At 26.7% G+C, this 20,055-nt stretch overlaps 2 protein-coding genes and 1 long non-coding RNA gene across 3 annotated transcripts; 2 read left to right on the forward strand and 1 right to left on the reverse strand.

Moving 5' to 3' along the window:
• Positions 1-340: 340 nt before the first annotated feature.
• Positions 341-8,141, forward strand: LOC135928021 (mucin-2-like). Its single transcript, XM_065464340.1, has 4 exons — positions 341-500; positions 6,347-6,576; positions 6,833-6,933; positions 7,005-8,141. The coding sequence occupies exons 1-4, from the start codon at positions 449-451 to the stop codon at positions 7,921-7,923; spliced, it is 1,302 nt and encodes a 433-aa protein (XP_065320412.1). The 5' UTR covers positions 341-448; the 3' UTR covers positions 7,924-8,141.
• Positions 1,519-2,343, reverse strand: LOC135928410 (uncharacterized). Its single transcript, XR_010572322.1, has 3 exons — positions 2,269-2,343; positions 1,924-2,225; positions 1,519-1,879 (listed from the first exon to the last, which is right to left on the reverse strand). It is a non-coding gene; the product is annotated as an uncharacterized LOC135928410 (long non-coding RNA).
• Positions 8,142-13,222: 5,081 nt separating the features above from the next.
• On the forward strand, positions 13,223-19,095 carry LOC135927928 (26S proteasome non-ATPase regulatory subunit 11A-like). Its single transcript, XM_065464202.1, has 11 exons — positions 13,223-13,348; positions 13,392-13,493; positions 13,535-13,659; positions 13,701-13,772; positions 13,815-13,872; positions 13,919-14,030; positions 16,164-16,400; positions 17,712-17,835; positions 17,936-18,097; positions 18,368-18,419; positions 18,876-19,095. Exons 1-11 carry the CDS (start codon positions 13,267-13,269, stop codon positions 19,019-19,021), a joined length of 1,272 nt encoding a protein of 423 aa, XP_065320274.1. The 5' UTR covers positions 13,223-13,266; the 3' UTR covers positions 19,022-19,095.
• Positions 19,096-20,055: the final 960 nt, after the last annotated feature.

Raw genomic sequence — 20,055 nt, forward strand, 5'->3', positions numbered from 1 at the left:
TGGTTTGTATTGAGCATTAGATTTGACAATTACATCAATACAAGCATAATTCCAAAATTAAAAGATATCCTTGGGTCAAGGCGCATTAAATTTATATTAAAATCGTTTTTTTTTTGGTTTAATTATAATTTTTAAATAATTTTTTTATTTGGATCAATATGAAATTTTTGAAAAAAACAACTATTTATTCATAAATCATTCAAATACAAATTTTAAGAAACCTATCTTGATTATATCCGGTTTATAACTTTTAAAATTTTGGCTATTTAAAACATTTTTTTTTTGATAATTGATAGCCAATTTTAATAATAATTTAAATTATGTTTTAATTATGGATATATTTATGCCTCGCCTCACCTTTGTCTTTTTTTATCTTAATGATCAAAAACTTAGTATAGAGGTTATAAGTTGGGTTTAATTTTTTTTATCATTTATAAAATAAACGGCGATGATTTATCTTCTATTCACTTTATTAGTCTTATCGAGATACACAGCAGCAGGTAAATTTTTTTAAATCTTTATTTTAATTATGAGCCCTTATTGAGATATCTAAATCCTATCCGTGTTTTAGTAAAAAAATTTGTTTCCTAAAATTTTAATAATTTAATATTTTTAGGGTGATAATCTCCTTTGTTTATTTACTTATTTACCCGAGTGCATGTATTTATCATTAAAACTTTCTTATTTTTTTTTAGACATTTATGCTCAACATAACATGGAACACAATTGAATATTATATTCTTAAAAACTCTGTAAGACATATTTTAAGGATATGTTTAGTAGAAAGATAATAATAGGAATTTGAAATCCTTTTATCAAAAGTTAATACACATTTCTATATAATTTATAATAATATTTTTGTATCTCTTTTATTTAAGTATTTAAATTTATAACCATAGGCATTTCTAAAAAATATATATATTCAAACAAAAAATATACTTTATAATTTAAAAAAAAATATGTGCCAAATTAATTTATATTAGGATTGTTTTTCAAAGGCGAACCCCGAAACTACCATCTTAAAAACTCGATTTCAAAGACGCATATAATACTATCAAAAGAGACCATTTTATATCTGCTTTTTTGTTCTAAGCACCCTATAATATTCGAACTATATTTATTTTAGATTTTTAGACATCTCAAGAGTCAAAGTATAATAAACAGAGTTATCCAACATATAATTCTTTTTACAAAAATTTCAAGCAAGATAGAGCCTTTGCCATTAAGAGGGATTTTATAAATTTCGAAGAGCCTATTATAAATTCCTTTATAGAAATAACCAGGAATGTAAACCCGAACCCTGAACCCTTGTATTTTGGCTGAACCCGAACCCCGACCCTTTTTTAAAGTGGAGGGTCCAACAGTGACCCCTACACTTTTTGAGGGATAGAAGCAGAATACCCTACTAAAGTACCCCCCCCCCCATTGTAAATTATTTTTTGACACCAATAAATTTCAAAAATAATTTTTATTGCATCAATATTTATTATAATATAAATATAATGTAAAAAATATATGCTTTAAAAATATTATTTTTAAATTAATAATTTAGATAAATTAGGGGAAGAGAAAGCAAAAGAATTTATAATTTCATCAATATTTAATTGTTTAAATAAATTATTTTCCATTGATAAAATGGTTAAATTATTAAGAAATGGATCTTTCATGACACTACGAAGTCTTGTTTTAATTAGTTTAATTTTACTCATGACCCTTTCGGCAGTACATGATGTAGTAAGAATAGTTAATAAATATTTATATAAAATTGTTAAATTTGGGAAAGCAGAAAAATTTATAAGCAGACGATAAGGTAAAATAAATGAATAGTTTCTCCAGTCTTAATCATTCATCTCAAAATTATTATCATCATCAGAAGAAGCTAAATAATGTATTAGTAAAAATATTTTAATTAAATAAATTTACAATTCTCAGAATCTGACAAATCTTCTTTAACCTCTAGGTCACGAGTAATAATTACGTCCCCCGTTTTAGCCATTTTATAAATATTTCTAAACATCAACATTTCCTCAAAAACTTGACTTGTATTTAATTGATAAAATTCACAGATATCCTTGATATCATCTTTAACAATTGCCTTTTCCGCCATTCCCTTTGGGGTAAAAAATGATGTTTGACTCAAAAATTTTATCGATTCATCGTTAAATCTTTCACTAAACTGCATAATAATTAAATCAAGTGCAGCATAAAACACACTGATTTTAAAGCTAAAATAAAATATTATATTTAATGATGAAAGTATATATATACCTCTCCTTTTTGGATTGTAATGTTTGAAGTCTTGAACTTTCAAAATCAAAAGGTAAATTTCTCTTCTTCATAAAATCTTGGGCCTTTGAAAGGACATCCAAAAATTCAGTGTTATTATCTATTTTAGGATTATAAAATAATAAAAGATAATAATTTAAATTATACTTCTCATATTAATGAGGCAATCTTTTACCAATTGAATTTGATTTATTGCAAACCCTATATCCTTCGAAATGGTTTGCAATTTTGTACAAGCCAAGCTAGTTATCAACAATATTTTATCCAAAACACATAGTGATAAAATAAAATCAAATTTTTCTATTCTATAGACTATAGCACTAGCCATAGTGGAAGTGGCAGGATCTTCAGAATCCTTTAAATTTGCCAAAGCTGCCCTCAAAGCATCATAAAGTAGGAAAAAATTTACAATCGCCTTATATGATGTTAGCCAGCTTCTATAAATATAAAATAAAAATTATATATCGAAACAATTAAGATAATATTACCGAGTGGTATTCTTGATGCGTAAAAATCTATGTGATTTTGTCACTAAATCACTCTGACATGTTTTGAGCACTTCATATCTTTTAACACCATTAAAATATACGTAAATTTCGTCTAATATTCCCAAGACATTTCGCAGCTCTTTTACTGATTGACATAATTGAACAACTATTAAATTTAATCGATGACAATAGCACCAAATAAAAGCTGCCTTTGGCGCCTCCGCTCTAATCAAAGCCTGCACTCCATTAATTCTTCCACTCATGTTTGAGGCGCCATCATAGCTTTGCCCCACTAGGAATTCGAGGGGTAGATTCATGGAGCCAGGCTTGGATATTATATTCTTTTTAATATCGAGGCCCGTTGTATTTCCCGTACAATAAATGTCTATCAGCCTTTCAACGGGCTTAGGTGTCTCGCTATTTTCAACATATCTCACTATCAAAGCTATTGCTTCTGATTTCGATACATCATATGTGCCATCAACTATAATTGAATAGCACATGTTTAATTCAATCTCCTTTTGAATTTTTTTATAACCATATTTTTCATGGTTTCAATAAGAATATTTATGTTATTATATGATAACAGATTTGAATATAATTTAGATTTTAATCCCTTAATTTTTTTCTCACTTCTTATTTAATAAAAAAAATTATTTTGCTATTTGTCCAATTTTGAGAAATATTCTTAAAAGCCACTATTTCAAAGCTTTTCTTTATATCGTGAAAATTAAGCCCACCATGTCTTTTTCTAATATGATCTGTCCATTTATCATCTCTTATATTATGATATGTACAATTTTTAATCAAGCATTTATATTTTTTTTGGTTAATATTTTTGGGCATATTTTGACAATGATCTAAAAATTATAAATGATTATATATAAGATTTAATATTTAAATTTTTACTATTCCCTTTGATAAAATTTTAATTTTGCGCCAAATCTTGAAAGTGGAAAAATAATTTTATGATAAGAAATATCGGATAACAAACTAATTTGCTAAACATCGACCATAAAAATTTTTAAAAAAAATTTTTTAAAAAAAAAGTACCCCCATAGAAATTTATAGAAGCAGTTGCTTCGGACCCCCCCCCCCGTTGTAGGGGTCACTGGGGTCCAAGGGTTCTAGGTGTATTAAAAATTTTTAAAAATAAAAATATTTTTTTAAAATAATATAAATTTTTTTAAATTTTATTAACTTTTTTTGTGGAATCATTTATTTTATTTTCGCTTTGTCAATTTTCTTCCTGAACTTCCATTTTATTTAGAGATTGATATCATTAGTGTAGCTAATAATATTTTATTATGTAAATTTTAATATACTATGTTATAAAAATATGTTGATTATTTTTAAAGTGAATTGTACAACACGTTCGTCCTCAATTTGTATGATGCTAGAACGATTATTAAGTTTGAAAGATTTCTGTAATTATTTTATTATAGGAGCATGTGAAGTTATTTTGTCGGAAAATGATTGTTGCCAAATAAAGGACCTAGTGTATTAGCTCTTTTAAAAATAACAATATTAAAATTACAATCAGAACAATTATGTTTATTTGATTTTTATTTAGATTTAGGAAAATTTACAGTCCTTTTTATACGAAATATTAGAAAACATGAAAATTCGAGAGCAACAATATTTGCAAAATAGTTTTGTATACACTTCTATATATTTAGACCCTCGATATCAAGTTTTATTGAGTATTGAGCAAAAACAAATGGCTAAAGACTAGAGTAAAACATTGTAGTTTACTATTTTAATTTCTTTCCAATTGGAAATTAGATCTTAAGGATTTATGATATCCTCAAAACTCCATTATTTACAATATATTGGAGGCTACGATAAGTGATAATAATAATGAAATAGCAACATTGTTGATGTTGAAATTTTACTTTTAAATAGAGAAAAAAAAATCAAATTAACATCAGTTAGAAAGGAGGATCAAAAAATGGCTATTACATCTTTAATAGTAAAGTTCTCAAAAGTCAAGAGAATAAAGGATATAAATATTTTAAAATTCTGGGAAAAAAATTCTTCAATATATCCAGATATTATCTAGAATCTTCATGGCTGTACCAGCATCGCAAGTACAATAATTTTATAAAGATAACTGTCTATTTTAGGCAAGGGTTTACGTATACGTGAATTTTCATCTGTAAAATATATATTGTTTAATTTTCGTGGAAATCTCAAGGACGATATTTTAGAAGATATTATGATTGTTCGATTGAATATAACATTTAAAATATAAATTATTTCATTTTAAAATTTTTCATTTGTAAATTATGAATATGTATATATTGAAGTATAATAATAAATGAATACAAAAAAAACATATTTTGAGTCATTGTTCCCTGAACCCGAACCCTGGACCCGGGTCTTTTCAAATTTTATTCCTGTACCCGAACCCGGACCTGGACCTGGGCCCCTTTTTTTGTCGAAGGGTTCACGTCCCTGCAAATAACACAATGGTCTGAAAAATGCATTTTCAGAAGCAAAACCAAATTATTTTATTATTAAAATGTGTTAACAAATTATTTAAATGCTTCCAATATTAATATAAGAAAGGTCCTTGATTCCTCAGGAAGCACTCACAAATATGAAAATATTATTATAGCAGAATCCTTCCGAATCAATTTCAAACCTATAGTGAAAAAATTAAATATTTGGCAGATTTCTATTGTGAGGATGTTAAAGATGCATTACTAACTGAATGCAAACTATGCTATAAAAGGTTTACTATGGCCCTTAAAAACCTATGCTAATCCCCTAAAAAAATATCTATTAATCATACCTTTTTAATTATGATGATAATCCCTTCATTCCAACTAATTAAAGATCTATTACAAAAATAACAACCAGAAAGTATTTACCCTATGACAGAAGGTCTATTTAAAGATTTCGCGATCTTGTCTCCTGAACATTCACTCTTCTCTCGTATGATCCAACACCTGTTTTCTAATATTTAATTTTTTACTTTAAAAAAATATTAGTTACTACTTTTGGATACTCTTTTAGAATACTTTTTTTCTAGATATTTCTCTTTAAAAAATATTTTTTTTATATACACCTATATTCCTTATTAAATATATATAATGTTTCTTTATCTAATATAAATCTCTACTCTACAATATAAAGACTTTATATACATAATTTTTAAATATGTAATAAATGCTAGCCCTTTTTTTATTTTACTATTTCTAAATCATCTTAAAACGTTCGGGCTAGGCGTGTAACCTACCTATTCAAAATAAAATAAAATTTTACCAAAAAAAATGGAAAAATGTCCTTTTGTTACTATCACTTTAATTAGTTATTTATTATTTGCACTATATTATGCTTGACCTGACCCTTATGATTTGAACCAAAAAATTATAGAAAGCTTCTATCTTTTTATTGATTGAGAATATTTTTTATATTAATTTCTCTGAGTAAAAGGCTAGTTTTTGGATTTAAATACAGAAGAAGAGGTCAACTTTCAATTTAAATATAAACCTAACAAACCGTATAAGCCAACCCCACCATAGTCTTAATTACTTTAAAAAAAACAAATCCTTCTTTGTAAATAGGAAATCGTAATAAGGACGATTATGATAATCCTGGACACGTTTATTTTGGCAACGGTTTTAATCCTTTAGGTAATTATGATGAAGAACGAGAAGGAAAGAGATATGATAATTCTCATAGTTTTGATGAAAAAGATCCCCAAGAAGATGATAATGATAGCTTTTGGGACGACTTAAATGATTCAGATAATGATGACAAAGAAGAAAATTGGGGAAATAATGGAAAAGGAAAAGTAATTCAATTTCAATTATTATTTTGATAATTTTAGAAATTTTAATATAAACATACTATATAATATAGTATATGGCAAATTTAGAGCTATAATTATAGAATCGTAATTTGATTTATACATTCCGATTTTAAAAGAAATGATTTATTATCCCTATCTATTTTTGATGAATGTTTTTTATAAATTTATTTTTACTACCTTTCTTTTAACATTTAGGCGGAAAATGGAATTAATTTACAATACTTTATATAAATTATAGGGAAAAGGTAGCAAAAGTAGAAAAAACATTGAATGCACTTATGACACCGACACCATTTGTTCTATGAAAGGAAAACGATTTAGAGGTCTTCCAGGATGCCGGTAACATTTAATACATTTTTTTAATCCAAAACTTTTACAAATATTTATTTTATAATATACATATTTATAAGAAAATTCGTTGATTGTTATAATCCCTGGAAACCGATTTTTGAATGCGGACCCGGTAGAATTTTTCACCAAGGAGTTCAGTGCTGTAGAAAAATGAATCGTAAATTTAAATGTCGCTGCTATATAAATAGACTCTTAACAACTACCAGCCTTAAAATTAGTGCGTTAACTACACCCACCTCAACTACTACCATACAAACTACATTAACTATTACACAACCAACTACAATTGCAACTACACAAACAACTATAATTGCAACTTCACAACCAACTACAATTATAACTACAACTACTACACAACCAATTACAACCACTACTACACAACCAACTACAACTACTACACAACCAATTACAACCACTACTACACAACCAACTACAACTACTACACAACTAATTACAACTACTACTACACAACCAACTACAACAACTACACAACCAACTACAATTACAACTACACAACCGACTTCAATAACTAGTACTCAACCACCTATAATCAATTATACACAACCTACTCCAACTGTCACTGATACTATATTATCTTCCTCTATTGATACCGTTAGAACTCGTCGGACAAAATTTACTACAATTAGTATCACAAACACTACACAACTAATAACTAGTCCTACTAGTACGACACCAACTACACATACGATCACTCAAACTTGGACTACAACTACAATGTTATCCACACAATCAACACCATTTTCAACAACTACTACCAGTACCACTCAACCTACAACTACCACACTATTGACAACTCCCTTAACTGTACAATCATCTACTGAAGCCAGTCTTTCACCTTCACCAACATATAGTACCTTGAGGAGTTCTGGTCCCAGTGAAGTGACTTGCAAAGTGAGGCATGGTAGCGAGAGGCAAGAGAGCGAGAGGCATGGCAGGGATAAGAAGCCTTGCTACTAAACTTTTTTTCCATTTTTTTTTAAAATTTATGAGAAATTATACCTTACCGTGGATCATATTTGTTTTATGTAATAGTTTTGGTCAAGTGATTATTATTATATTTGCTTTATTATTTATGTATAAATAGTCTTGATAAATTGTATTCAAAGTTTATCTCTAATTATAATTCGCAACACCATTATTATATATATAAGAAATATATTTATTTATATTCATAATTCGGCTACACTTATAAATACCACTCTGGTACACATAATTATTTTTAATTGTCTTCAAATTTGTTATGCCGATAAATTCCGTTTGAGACAAATATATATAACATAATTTGATATATTATTAATTTGAAGGAAGATGAAATTATAAATTTCAAACGTTTATAATTTAATAGTTCTGCAAGATCATCCCGTGGCCCGAAATATATTAAAGTTATATTTCATTAATATTTTTCTTTTTCTTTGCTTGCTTAAGGCTTAATCAGAGGGAAAAAAGATCCCCCATTTGAATTTGCCTCAGATCTCTTAGGACGGGCCTGTCGGTATAAGCCTAATGTTATATTATATTTTCTAGCGGGTTTGGATCTGGAAAAATTTTTTTTAATAAGCTTGGGCCTAAAAAATTTTATTTTTAATTTAAATTTAGCTTATTTAAAACAGGTGCTAACTTAAAGAGATATTGCATCTTCATATAATAATAAACTTCAGCATTGTAATAAACAAAATGATTGCCTAAATGCACTTAAATATTGTTTAATTTTATTAAATACAATAAATTAAATTTTTGGATAAGGGCTTTGGAAATTTTTTTGAAGCTTACCATGAGTTTGGGAATATTTTTTTAATAATATAGATGAGACGGGTTGAGTCTGGGCCTAAATATTTTCTTTATTGCGGGCTTTTGGCAAAAGGATAAGGCCCCGTGAAGGTCTCTGATTTGCCTGTTATTGTAAATGCCATTTTAAGGTAATGGATCCCCTACACCCACCCCCTCTCAATGTATACAATATATCGTCACTATAAACGATCATTTGAAAAAAAATTAAACATAAGTTATTATTTTTTTTAAATAATGACTATAATTAAATTTTTTTATAAAAAAACATAAAATTATTATTTAAAAAAATGTAACAAAGTCAAAGGCTGGCAATAACTACTCTTAAAAATCTCCAGAATTATGGAAAAAAATTTAACCTAATAGTGCCCGCCTCTCAACCTTATCAAAATCTTAGTTACGTCACGTCATTATAATATATTTTAGACAACATATTTTTAATATTATAATAATTGTGTCGATTGTAATTTATTATTTAAACAACTAGTAAATAAATAATTTAATCAAAATAATTAATTACCCGAAAATAGTTAATAATCAAATACGCGACACATAATAAATTAAAATCAATTATAATGACTAATAATTAAATCCGCGGTAAATATATACAGTTACTACATACCACACCTGTTCGGGCAAAAAAAATGTCAAATTCTCGGATTCAAATATGAAATTGATATTAATTATTATAGGAATATCCAGGATAGGTTAATAGAGAAAAGAAATTCCTAGCAGTTCCCAAATAAAGTATCCTTTTAACAAAATAAAAATAATTTAAAAAGGAAAATTTGTTAATGAAAAAAAATAGATCCAGACAAAATAAAAAGAATCAATCTAAAAAGGAAAAAGAGACAATCATATTATTAAGATATTATTAATCGAAAAATAAAAAAATCCATTCAAAAATAGAATTTTTTTTTGGTTTTATTACTATTTATTAAATTTCTTTATTTTTACTTGAATTTTTTCTTACTTTTATTTTTTGGGCGCCTTGATTAAAAATATCATTGTAAGAGGGACAAAATTATAAACATTCTAAAACGTTTTTTTATATTAAAATAAAATAAAAACGCTCTAAAAATGGAATTGGGTGGGAGTACAATTTCCCAAAGGACATGAATGATTATATTTCCATATTGTAATTTGAATATTTTGCTTTAAGAAAAAAATTCTTTATGTTCTGATGTACGGACTCTCTTTTATCGCCGATATTTTTTTTTAATTTTAGAATTTCACTTGACATATGTTTAAGGAAAAAGATAACAATTGATAAAAACAACATAATTTGTTAATTTAGAATATATTTTTTTCTCAGCTATATCAACCAGATTAGTATTTGCATTATTTGGAAATAAAGATATGTACGTGAAGTCCCAAATTAATGATTTATCTAAAGACCAAAGTACAGAGATTAAACCAACTGGCCTTAAACTATCATCTGATAATAAATAAGCTGACACCAGGATGTTTGTTATTCGGTCCCTTAGAGAATGGCTAATCACTGAATTAATCGCTGCATGCCTTGTATGCCTGTCTTGGCTATATATACAGTTAAGACCGTGTCTGCCTTTGAAATGGGGGGGGGGGGGGGTTTAAAAGTTATCACCATTCATAATTATAATATTTTGATATTAACATATTTTTTTTTGTAAGAACTATGTATATGGTAGCATAGAAAACGATCATTACTTATTATTGAAAATTTTAAACAAATATTTGAGGGTCAGGTTTAAAATATTTTTTGTCTTGTCTTGACCTTCACTGGGGAAACATACAGTTAAGTGGTTTCACCCAATAGAGGACGTGCATTGAATTTTCATCCACTGATTGGCAGTAAATTTACCCTACTGTCAGGGCTCATTTAATTAAAGAGGACTGACGGTACCTCTTGTGGATAAGCCAGGATCCACTAATTGACAGTTATTTACTCTACTATCAAGGCCCCTTTAATTTAAGAGGACTGACGGTACCTCATGTGGATAAGCTAGCATCCATTAATTGATAGTTACCCTACTATCAGGGTTAAAAGTAAATAGATTATATAGTGTTATTGAATTATTATAGATATGTGTGTATAACAAAGGAATACCATGTAACTTAATGCTTACAATATTCGACCAATCTCCCATATTTATATATTATATGATTCGATCATATGATATTAGTTGCTCGTATATTTTTGTATTTTGTGATAAATATGAATTCTAAAAGCAGAAAAAAATATTGAGGAATGAAAAGAAACCTGTTGATGGTGGTTAGTAATATTGTATTTGTATAAAAATTTCTTGTCAAATATTTTATCGTTTCCAAAAAAAAGCTGACGAAAGTCATCAATTTTAATTTGAAGGATGTAAAAATTCTAAAAATTTTTTTTGGGTTGTTTGAAATTGGAATTCAACATTATTAAATCAAATATTGACAGACAATATACTGATATTTATAAAAAATGAGCCTAAGTTATAAAAGACAAATATTTAAATTAATCAGTATGAAATTTTCATTATTGCATTATTTAACCATTATAAATTTTAGGTATGTAATTTATAAAAAATATTCAATATAAACTTAAGCATATAATAATAAAATATATTATAAGGAGGTGTGTGAAAAATCTAATAATAACCAGGTTGAGCAAATTTTTAGAAAAATTCGGTACAGGTGCTTTTAAGAAATTTGTATTTCCGATACTATATACTTAAAAATTTTAATAAGATATAGGATTCATACTTTTTTAAAAAATATATCTAAGATTTTTTTATTTTTTTATTTTTTTTATGTTTACTATTTCATTTTATTTAAAAAAACCATTCACGATTTACAAATAAAATTATTAAAAATATATACATTAAAAACAAATAAGCATATATTAAAAATGAATTTAAAAAAAATATATGTATAAAAAATAAAGAGAAAAACAATTTTAAGGAGAGTATAAAAAATATAAGAAATTTTATTTTATATCTTAACTTAAGATATAAAATAAAATTATAACTAAAATAAAAATATAATTTGAATAAATTGAATTGTAATAACAGTAAAAATTTGAATATATAACAAAAAAGAACTGAGAAAACAAATATTTAAAAGGGTACAAATCACCCTAGGGAAGAGTGAATGCTTAAAAATTGGACCTACAGATTTCCAGAGATATCTGCTGATGAAGGTGAAATACTTCAATGGGGTCCCCTGGAATCTGTCTCATTTTTTTCCCTATGATTTTAATGAAATTGAGGGCATCACTTCCGAACATGCCTAGGGTATTGGTAACGATTGGAATGAACACAGTGTTGGTGAGGCCGGCATATTTGTTTTTTTAAGAGTTCAGCCTTTTCTATAATAGAAAATGAGAGGTTGGACTTTGCTGAAAAATCGACACAGGTATAGTTCCAAGCGAGCGGGAGACCATTATCCTAGGGAATGAGAGATATCCCATCTGGACGTGAGGCGTTTTTGTTTGAGAGGTCCACTGGTTCGAGGGTTGATGGAATATTAACTTTTTTGAGGGCAGCTAAGAGATGTTTTTGATAGCTTTAACTTGCAATGCAAGAGATCGTAAGCTTACAATTCAATGTGATGGCGACAGTCGATACAAATAGAGGGAACTGTGGGATTACAGCCAAGGCGGAGGGCTATGGAAATGCGTAGCTGTTCACCGTTCAAGATGAGGCCAAGATTGGAACTGGGAATGGCTTCCAACTATTCGTAACCTAAGTTTGCATATAATCAAAATTAAGTTTCAACCATAGATACATTTAAATTTATGTTTAAAAATGTGCATTATAAATCTAGTTTCTAAAATCATTAAAAGATACATTTTTTTAATAAAAAACTAAGTTAATTGATTATTAAATTTTTGCGGTATTGGTTTATTTATTTTATTTAGAATCTCCAGGGTTTTTTGAGTTAATGTTTTTTTTCTGTTTATCTAAAATTTTCTGATGATTCATATAATTTATATATGATATTCAAAGAGGCTTCTTGCAATGAAACAAAAAATAAAATATTTTGGATAAGAGATTTTTTTACTATTATTCTTTTATATCAAATTTATAGATGACGCCTAACGTCATATATCATTACCCTATCTTAAATCTGGACTCAAATTAAATTTATGATTCAAATTTTAAATTAATACATATCATTTTAAATTTTAATACTATTTAAGTTAACTAATATAATCTTTTTGTTTTCTAAATTGACTTAAATAAAAATATTTTAAAATAATTTGTATTAGGGATACAGGATACTTGATCATTTTTTGTATCTTTTATAGGAGATACAAATATTCTCTACACTGCCACGCCCCATTATGGCATATTACATATCTCCATAATCTTTGAGATAAAATTATAAATATTTTTATATATAAAATATTTGAGATCATTTCGTTTTAAGATATTTAAATTCTTTATTTGCCGATTTAGGGCTATTTTTAAAATTACTTTTTATATCTTGCTCGATAATTTCGTAAATTATTTTCGAGGATTTATTACAAATCATTTTATTTAACACAATATGACAGCAATGGAAATTGAACATTCGGCTGTGGATAGTGTTCTGAATCAAGATGATCCTCATGGCTTACTAGACCGCATACGTATTAAATTATCATATTTCAAAGCAATCAATGAGTTTTTTAGTTAAAAATGATATGAAAACTGCGAATGAAGATGAGGTAAAGAAGGCTGAATCAGAGATATTAATGCTTGCATCTAAGTTATCAAAGACTGGAAAGTCTAAAGGTATCAAATTCAATTAATATATATATAACTTTTATACTTAGAATTAGCAAATTTAATACGATATATACGTCCTTTCTTATCAAATATAAGCAAGGCCAAAGCAGCTAAAATTGTACAAACCTTAGTTGAAAAATTCTTGGAAATGAACACAACTTCTGGATTAGAAGTTATTTTATAGAATAAAATTCTAAACCTTTATTATACTAGGTTGATTTATGCAAAGAGTGTATTGATTGGGCCAAAGAGGAGAAAAGAATTTTTTTAAGACAGGCTTTAGAGGTAAAAATTGTACATATTATATATTACCTTTAACTTAAATAGGCAAAACTTTTATCCGTCTATTATGAACTTAAAGATTTTGACAATGCATTGGCAATTAGTATTATAACAAATAATTGTATTGTAATTAAACATTGTAAATTAAGGTGGGCCATTACTTAAAGAATTGAAAAAAATGGATGACAAAAATTTATTAGTAGATGTGCAACTTATAGAAAGCAAAATTTATCATGCATTAGGAAATTTACCAAAGTCAAGGTACTATTTATCTATTTAAAACTTTCAAAAAAAATTAGTAAAATTTTATATTAAGGCTAAGTCAATCCATAAATTGTTAACTGATACAATCTTACATTACTAGACCATTTTTATTTACCATCTATACATGAGTGAATATCATTTAAAAAAATTAAATTTCTATTTAAAAAATTAATTATATTTTGCTTTTTATTCTCCAAAAGTTTATATTCATATTTAAAATATGGGCTATGTTTATGCTTTAATGTTTTTAAATACCTTTATTTAGCTGGTAATTTTTTTGGCTAATATTTTAACCTTTTTTTAAAAATCAACATATAAAGGTTTGAATATAAACCATTATATATCTTAAAATCCTTTCCTAGTTGCAAATAATATAAGATAATGTTTTTTGAAAATATTGGTACAATCTAATGTTATATTGGAGTTTATTAAAAATTAAAGAATAATCTTTATTTTGAAAAGCTTAGTTCATCGTCAAAAGAATCTTCATTCATATCCTCATTTATTTTTTTTATCTTACAGATAATATTCTGTACATATATTGTTTTTTAAAGAAATCAAGTCTGCCTTTTCTTTGTCAATACAGGAAATAAGTTCCATTCACTGACACCTACACTGTTGTCCAGATTTGATGGAACATTTTCATTTTTTTAATTTATTTGAAATAAAATTATTTCACTTGTAAAAAAATGTTTAAAAAAACATTTATATATTCTTATAAATTTTTACAAATATAATTTTGTTCAAATGAATTAAAAAAATAAAATGTTTTAAATTAAATCTGTAAATCATTAGTTTTACAAGAGCCAATCTGATTTAAATAGCAGGTGAATTATTGCTGATAATATATATTCAATTGAAGTAAAATAAAATGCAAAATATAAATTATAAACAATTCTTCAACTAATATAAATTATGAACAATACTTCAACTGTATACCTACCCTTGTCTTGTTGAATAGCATTAATAAGTGGCTTATAAAATGAAATTATTTAAAGCAATTTTTAAAAATAGTAGTTAATAAAGGAGTGAGATTCCCAAATGCATTTTCTTCTCCCTCTAAAATTGAAGGAGCCACAAGAACAGGTTACATAACCTATAAAATCATATATACAGGCATACATTAATCATATATGAACGACTTGTCATTATCTGAAAATCTCTGCAATTTGGATTTATCACAAGATTCGCCAAATTTGTGGGGACACCGGCCTGAGTTTTAAATTTTTTTTGTCAGACCATATTATTTTAAAAAAATTTTACCCTGACCCATAAATTTTTTAAAATAATTTAGCCCAACTTGGGTCTAAATTTTGATGGCAGTTTTTAAAAAATTAGGCCCGTGGAAAAGGAATTTATTAATTTAGCATTTTGCCGTTCGTTTTTCAGCTTATATAAATTTACTTAATACCAAAGAAAAAGAGAACTATTTTATTTACCTAGTATATAGTAGAGTAGACAAATAAAAATTGTGTAATTTAACTAAAAAATAAAAACTATTGTAATTTGTGATTAATTTTAAAAATAATTTTACTTTTCTTTTATTAACTAGTTAAATTTCAAACGAATGGAAATCAGAATATGAGAAGAATGATGTGATATAGTAAAAAGCAGAATTTTGCCTCTTATCTATAAACACAATTTATTAATTATTATAAAGTATCATTTATTTACAAAACTTATAAAATTACATTGAATTTATTTTTTTTTATAGGATTTAAGTATAAATATTTATTATGTATAAGGAATTGATATAATAAATTATCGAATTATAATTTTTAAAAAATTATAATTTTAGGCTTGTTTTTAAATTATATAATTTAATAGTAAAAATGTCACAATTTCAACTCCTGGTACTTTCATTTCTGACTAATTTCAATCATTTCTAATACATTTTGTGTCTGAACTCCTTTTCTTGTAAATTCTCGCATCATTACTTTTCTTCCTCATATATCCCCACTTTATATAAGAATTTAATCCCCTTTGCAATAATTTTATGGTTTAATTCTGCTCTTATTACTCTAGAACTCATTTGCATATTTTTATTTATTCTCGCTCACTCATATATAATATTTGATCCATTCTTCCATTCCTTATCTCATTTTCGTTAAAATAAAAATTAAATATCAGAGCCTCACTCACCTCTGCCAGAACCACGGCCAATTCCATATACTGCTCGCCTAGAGTGCAAGGATCTCTGGACCTTCAGTCGGGCATAGTCCATGCTTCAGAGGGCAAGGATTTTAATACCGCTTATTCCTATTTTTACGAAGCCTTCGAGGCCTTCGAAACCTGCGGGCCCGATTATAGGGTACGGACTATAAGCGCTCTCAAATACACTCTTCTTTCTAAAGTTATGCTGAACAAGTAATATTTTAATTATACATTTTTTTAAAGATCGCGGTTCCAAGGGGTTCTATGGGGTTGAGAGTGTGGTTGCCTCTAGAATGTAGTCATTCATTTGTGTTGTTTTTGTGATATTTATTGAATTAATATTCATGTAGAATTAGGAAAATCCAGAGTGCTAAATAAGATACTAGGACGGTATTGGTAACAATTTATTTTTGGATGCTAGAGAATTTAATTTTATGATTCCTTTTTCTATTTATCATTTTACACGTTTTGGCAAATTTTTAAGATATTTTAACTGCATAAAATTACTCTAATAAGATAATGAATAGGCTGGCACTCCACGATAAATCAACCAAATTCGGGACTCCTTTCAATTTTTTTTAAAATTTGGCAGCCAAAGAAAGGTTAGTATAACTAAGAAATAACCAAAATTTAGTCTGCTAGCATTTGGAGATATTAGAGGACAAAGTGGTAAAAATGTCGGCCTTTGTTCAATTATCAATATCTTAGAAATTACATAATTGCAAATAACAAACTTAGTATCAATATTTATACTATAATTTTAGATAATTTTTTTCTGATTTTTCCAATTTTCGGCCAATGTCTATCTATAAAAAAATATTCCGTTTCCTGTTTTTATTGATAGTTTAACTTTTACTATATTAGATATTATAGAGCTATATAATAAAATTTAAATCATGTTTTTAGCTTAATTATTTTTTGAGATATAAATGAAACGTATTTTGTAATTTCTGCTTTTTTAAAGATGGCCTTATTTCAGGAAGTAAACCTAGTAGTTGACAGTGATAAATTTTATATTTATTATAGTGTATATACTAGTGATCTGCAGCGGGACTTAAGCCCAACCCGAAATATAAAAAAATATCAGAGAGACCTACAAGCCTGGCCCGGGTACACAGGCCGGGCCATAATTTAAATTTTTTAATAAAAAAATATCCGGGCCGAGCCATATTTTAAAACAAAATATTTTAAATCGCCATTATTAACTATAAAAATCAAAAATAAATAAAATATTTTTAAAAACCCGGGCTAGGCCCAAAATAATTTTTTGAAGAAAAAATACGCGCCCCGGGCTGTACAAATAGTACCTCTGCAGGTCTCTGAAAAATATTCTATAAATAAAATATATTAGCACCTGTTTCTTTCAAGAATTTTAAAATATAACAATTTAGTTGACAAAATGTAATAATATCATATTTAAAAATTTAAGTCAGGCCCGAAATTTTTTTATAAAATATTAGGCTTGAACCTAAATTATTTTAAAAAATAAGCCTAGCCTGGATTTATCATTTTTAATTTTATTAGCCCTGAAGAAGTTGAATCTTTGATTATCGGAAAGTTGGCCCTTAAATATGGAGGCAAGGATCTCGAGGCTCTCAAAGCTATAGCGGGCGCTAACAAAAACAGATCTCTTTCACTCTTTCAACAAGTGAATCAATTCATTTTTTTTCAGTCATCATGATTTAGTTCGTGAAAATAATATTTCCCATATTTGTTGGTTTTGTAGTAATGTTTTTTTACTAAAATAGGCAAGAGAAACCTATAGATCCGAATTAATGGACGATCCTATCATTAAAATGTTACTCGAAACACTCTACGATAAATTGCTGGAACAAAATTTGTTGAGAATCATAGAACCTTACTCTAGGATTCAAATTCACTATGTAGCTGAATCAATTAAGCTTCCCCTGGTAAAATATTATTAATATATTGAATTCCTCTTTAACCTTCATATTTCTTCATTACTTTAAGAAATTAAAAGGCTTAAAAAAGAACTAAAATATAATTTTACTTAAATAATTGAGATAAATTGTATAAAATATTTTTAGGAATTTTAATATAATTTAAAATGAGGACAAAAAATATATAAATTATAGATGGTGTGTAGTATATGTTTTTATTTGATGATTTCTTCATCTTATTTTATTTTTTAATCAATAATACAATTAAATAATTCTCAGGATGTCGTCGAAAAAAAGCTATCTCAAATGATTTTGGATCAAAAATTTAATGGTAAAATCAACCAGCATGTTTTTTATATGATTTATATAATATAGACATAGAAATTTCCGAAAGGGCCTTGTTAAGATTTTTTAAAAAAGGTTGTTTTTTTTTGAACTGTAATTTTTTTAAGCCCGGTCTATTATGTAAGAATATTTTGCAAACGAAAATATAATGATTTGCTTCATTCTAAGTAATGGCTTTAAAAACCTTGATTTTCGTCCTTTTAAAAAAAAATCGACTAAATTTAAGTTCTCAACAATGTTAGTTTTTTTTAAAAAAAAATTGTGAACCCTGCTTGACAGGTACTATAGATCTTTAATACAATATGCAATAATGCAATACAATTTTGGATATAACAAGGAGACAATGTAAACAGTTTTTAATGAGTTGGATCAAAATGTAAATAAATAATCCGCATGATTTTTATAAGTTATTATTTCAATGATTTTTCTACATTCTATTTAGGCATAATAGATCAAAGCGATGGTGGCATTCTGATCGTTTTCGAAGAAGAGACACCGAATCGAACTTTCGACACCTCAATAAATATCATAGAATGCATGAGTAAAGTCATGGATACTCTTTACATTAAATCCAAAAAATTGTCTTAAAATTAGATATACAATATTTAAATTTTTAATTTTTTTTTCATGACTATTGTATTGTATCAATAATGCTTTTTTTTCTTTCGATATTTATTATATCATATATTCATTTACTAATAAAAAAAATAAAGATTTATTTATAAGAACGTGTATTTAAGAGTATATATCACTATTGTTGGAATGAAAATATATAGTAAGCTAGCGAGTTAATAAAAATAGTGGGTATTTTATTTACGCAAAAATATATAGTGTTTATTTCATTTCGTGTCTCAATTTGAATAATTAAATTATATGCCATGAGTCTTGCTTTCTATGTAACAGATTGAAAGAACTATTGAAATATATTTGGAATAAATAGATTTAATAATGTGAAACTATTTAATTTATAGAATTTATGATCATTTAGCAAAATAAAAAATAGCGGGGTCCGATTTGGAATCATAGGGAAGGACCGAGGTTGAATATAAGATTCTGGGTAGATGTAAAAATATAGTGGTATTCATTTTTTTTAAAAAGATGGGATGAAGAAAATAAAAAAAATTGTATATAAATTTTATAAGCTAAAACGTACCCCATCAAAACATGCCCCAGTTCCTAACAATTAATTGAAATTCAATTATAAAAAAATCTTTTTCTAAAATTTAATAATATTTTGTCGTAGAAATATACATAAATATTTAATCCTTCAATATTCTACTGGGTTTCATAGGACCTCAGGTATGCTAGAATTGATATTACATAAAAAAAAATTAATAAGGCTAACCATATATAGTCCATAATAGATTGAGGGACTGTGGAAATAAGAAGTAACTTATCAAAATAATTTAAACATTGTTTTATTTTTATATATTTATGGTAGAAATTGATATCCAAGAAAATAATAAAAATTATACATTGAAATTTATCAGTCAACAAGCAAGGGTTTTTTAGCCTTATTTGGGCTTTTTTCTTTTATTTCCTATAGGTATGTCTTTTGCTGCCGGGGGTAGTTTAGGATATATCTTGATTGACTTATAATCCAATGAAAAAAAGTTAAAATG

This window comes from Gordionus sp. m RMFG-2023, chromosome 4, assembly GCF_954871325.1.
Source record: "Gordionus sp. m RMFG-2023 chromosome 4, tfGorSpeb1-WG-v2, whole genome shotgun sequence".
NCBI classification, from domain to species: Eukaryota; Metazoa; Nematomorpha; class Gordioida; order Chordodea; family Parachordodidae; genus Gordionus; species Gordionus sp. m RMFG-2023.

Excerpts from the sequence above, each read along its gene's own strand:
- LOC135928021 (XM_065464340.1), top strand. The coding sequence starts at position 449 with ATGATTTATCTTCTATTCACTTTATTAGTCTTATCGAGATACACAGCA. Across the intron at positions 501-6,346 it reads ATCGAGATACACAGCAGCAG|GAAATCGTAATAAGGACGAT; the intron begins GTAAATTTTTTT and ends CTTTGTAAATAG. Across the intron at positions 6,934-7,004 it reads AGAGGTCTTCCAGGATGCCG|AAAATTCGTTGATTGTTATA; the intron begins GTAACATTTAAT and ends CATATTTATAAG.
- LOC135927928 (XM_065464202.1), top strand. The coding sequence starts at position 13,267 with ATGACAGCAATGGAAATTGAACATTCGGCTGTGGATAGTGTTCTGAAT. Across the intron at positions 13,660-13,700 it reads ACACAACTTCTGGATTAGAA|GTTGATTTATGCAAAGAGTG; the intron begins GTTATTTTATAG and ends TTATTATACTAG. Across the intron at positions 13,773-13,814 it reads TTTTAAGACAGGCTTTAGAG|GCAAAACTTTTATCCGTCTA; the intron begins GTAAAAATTGTA and ends TAACTTAAATAG.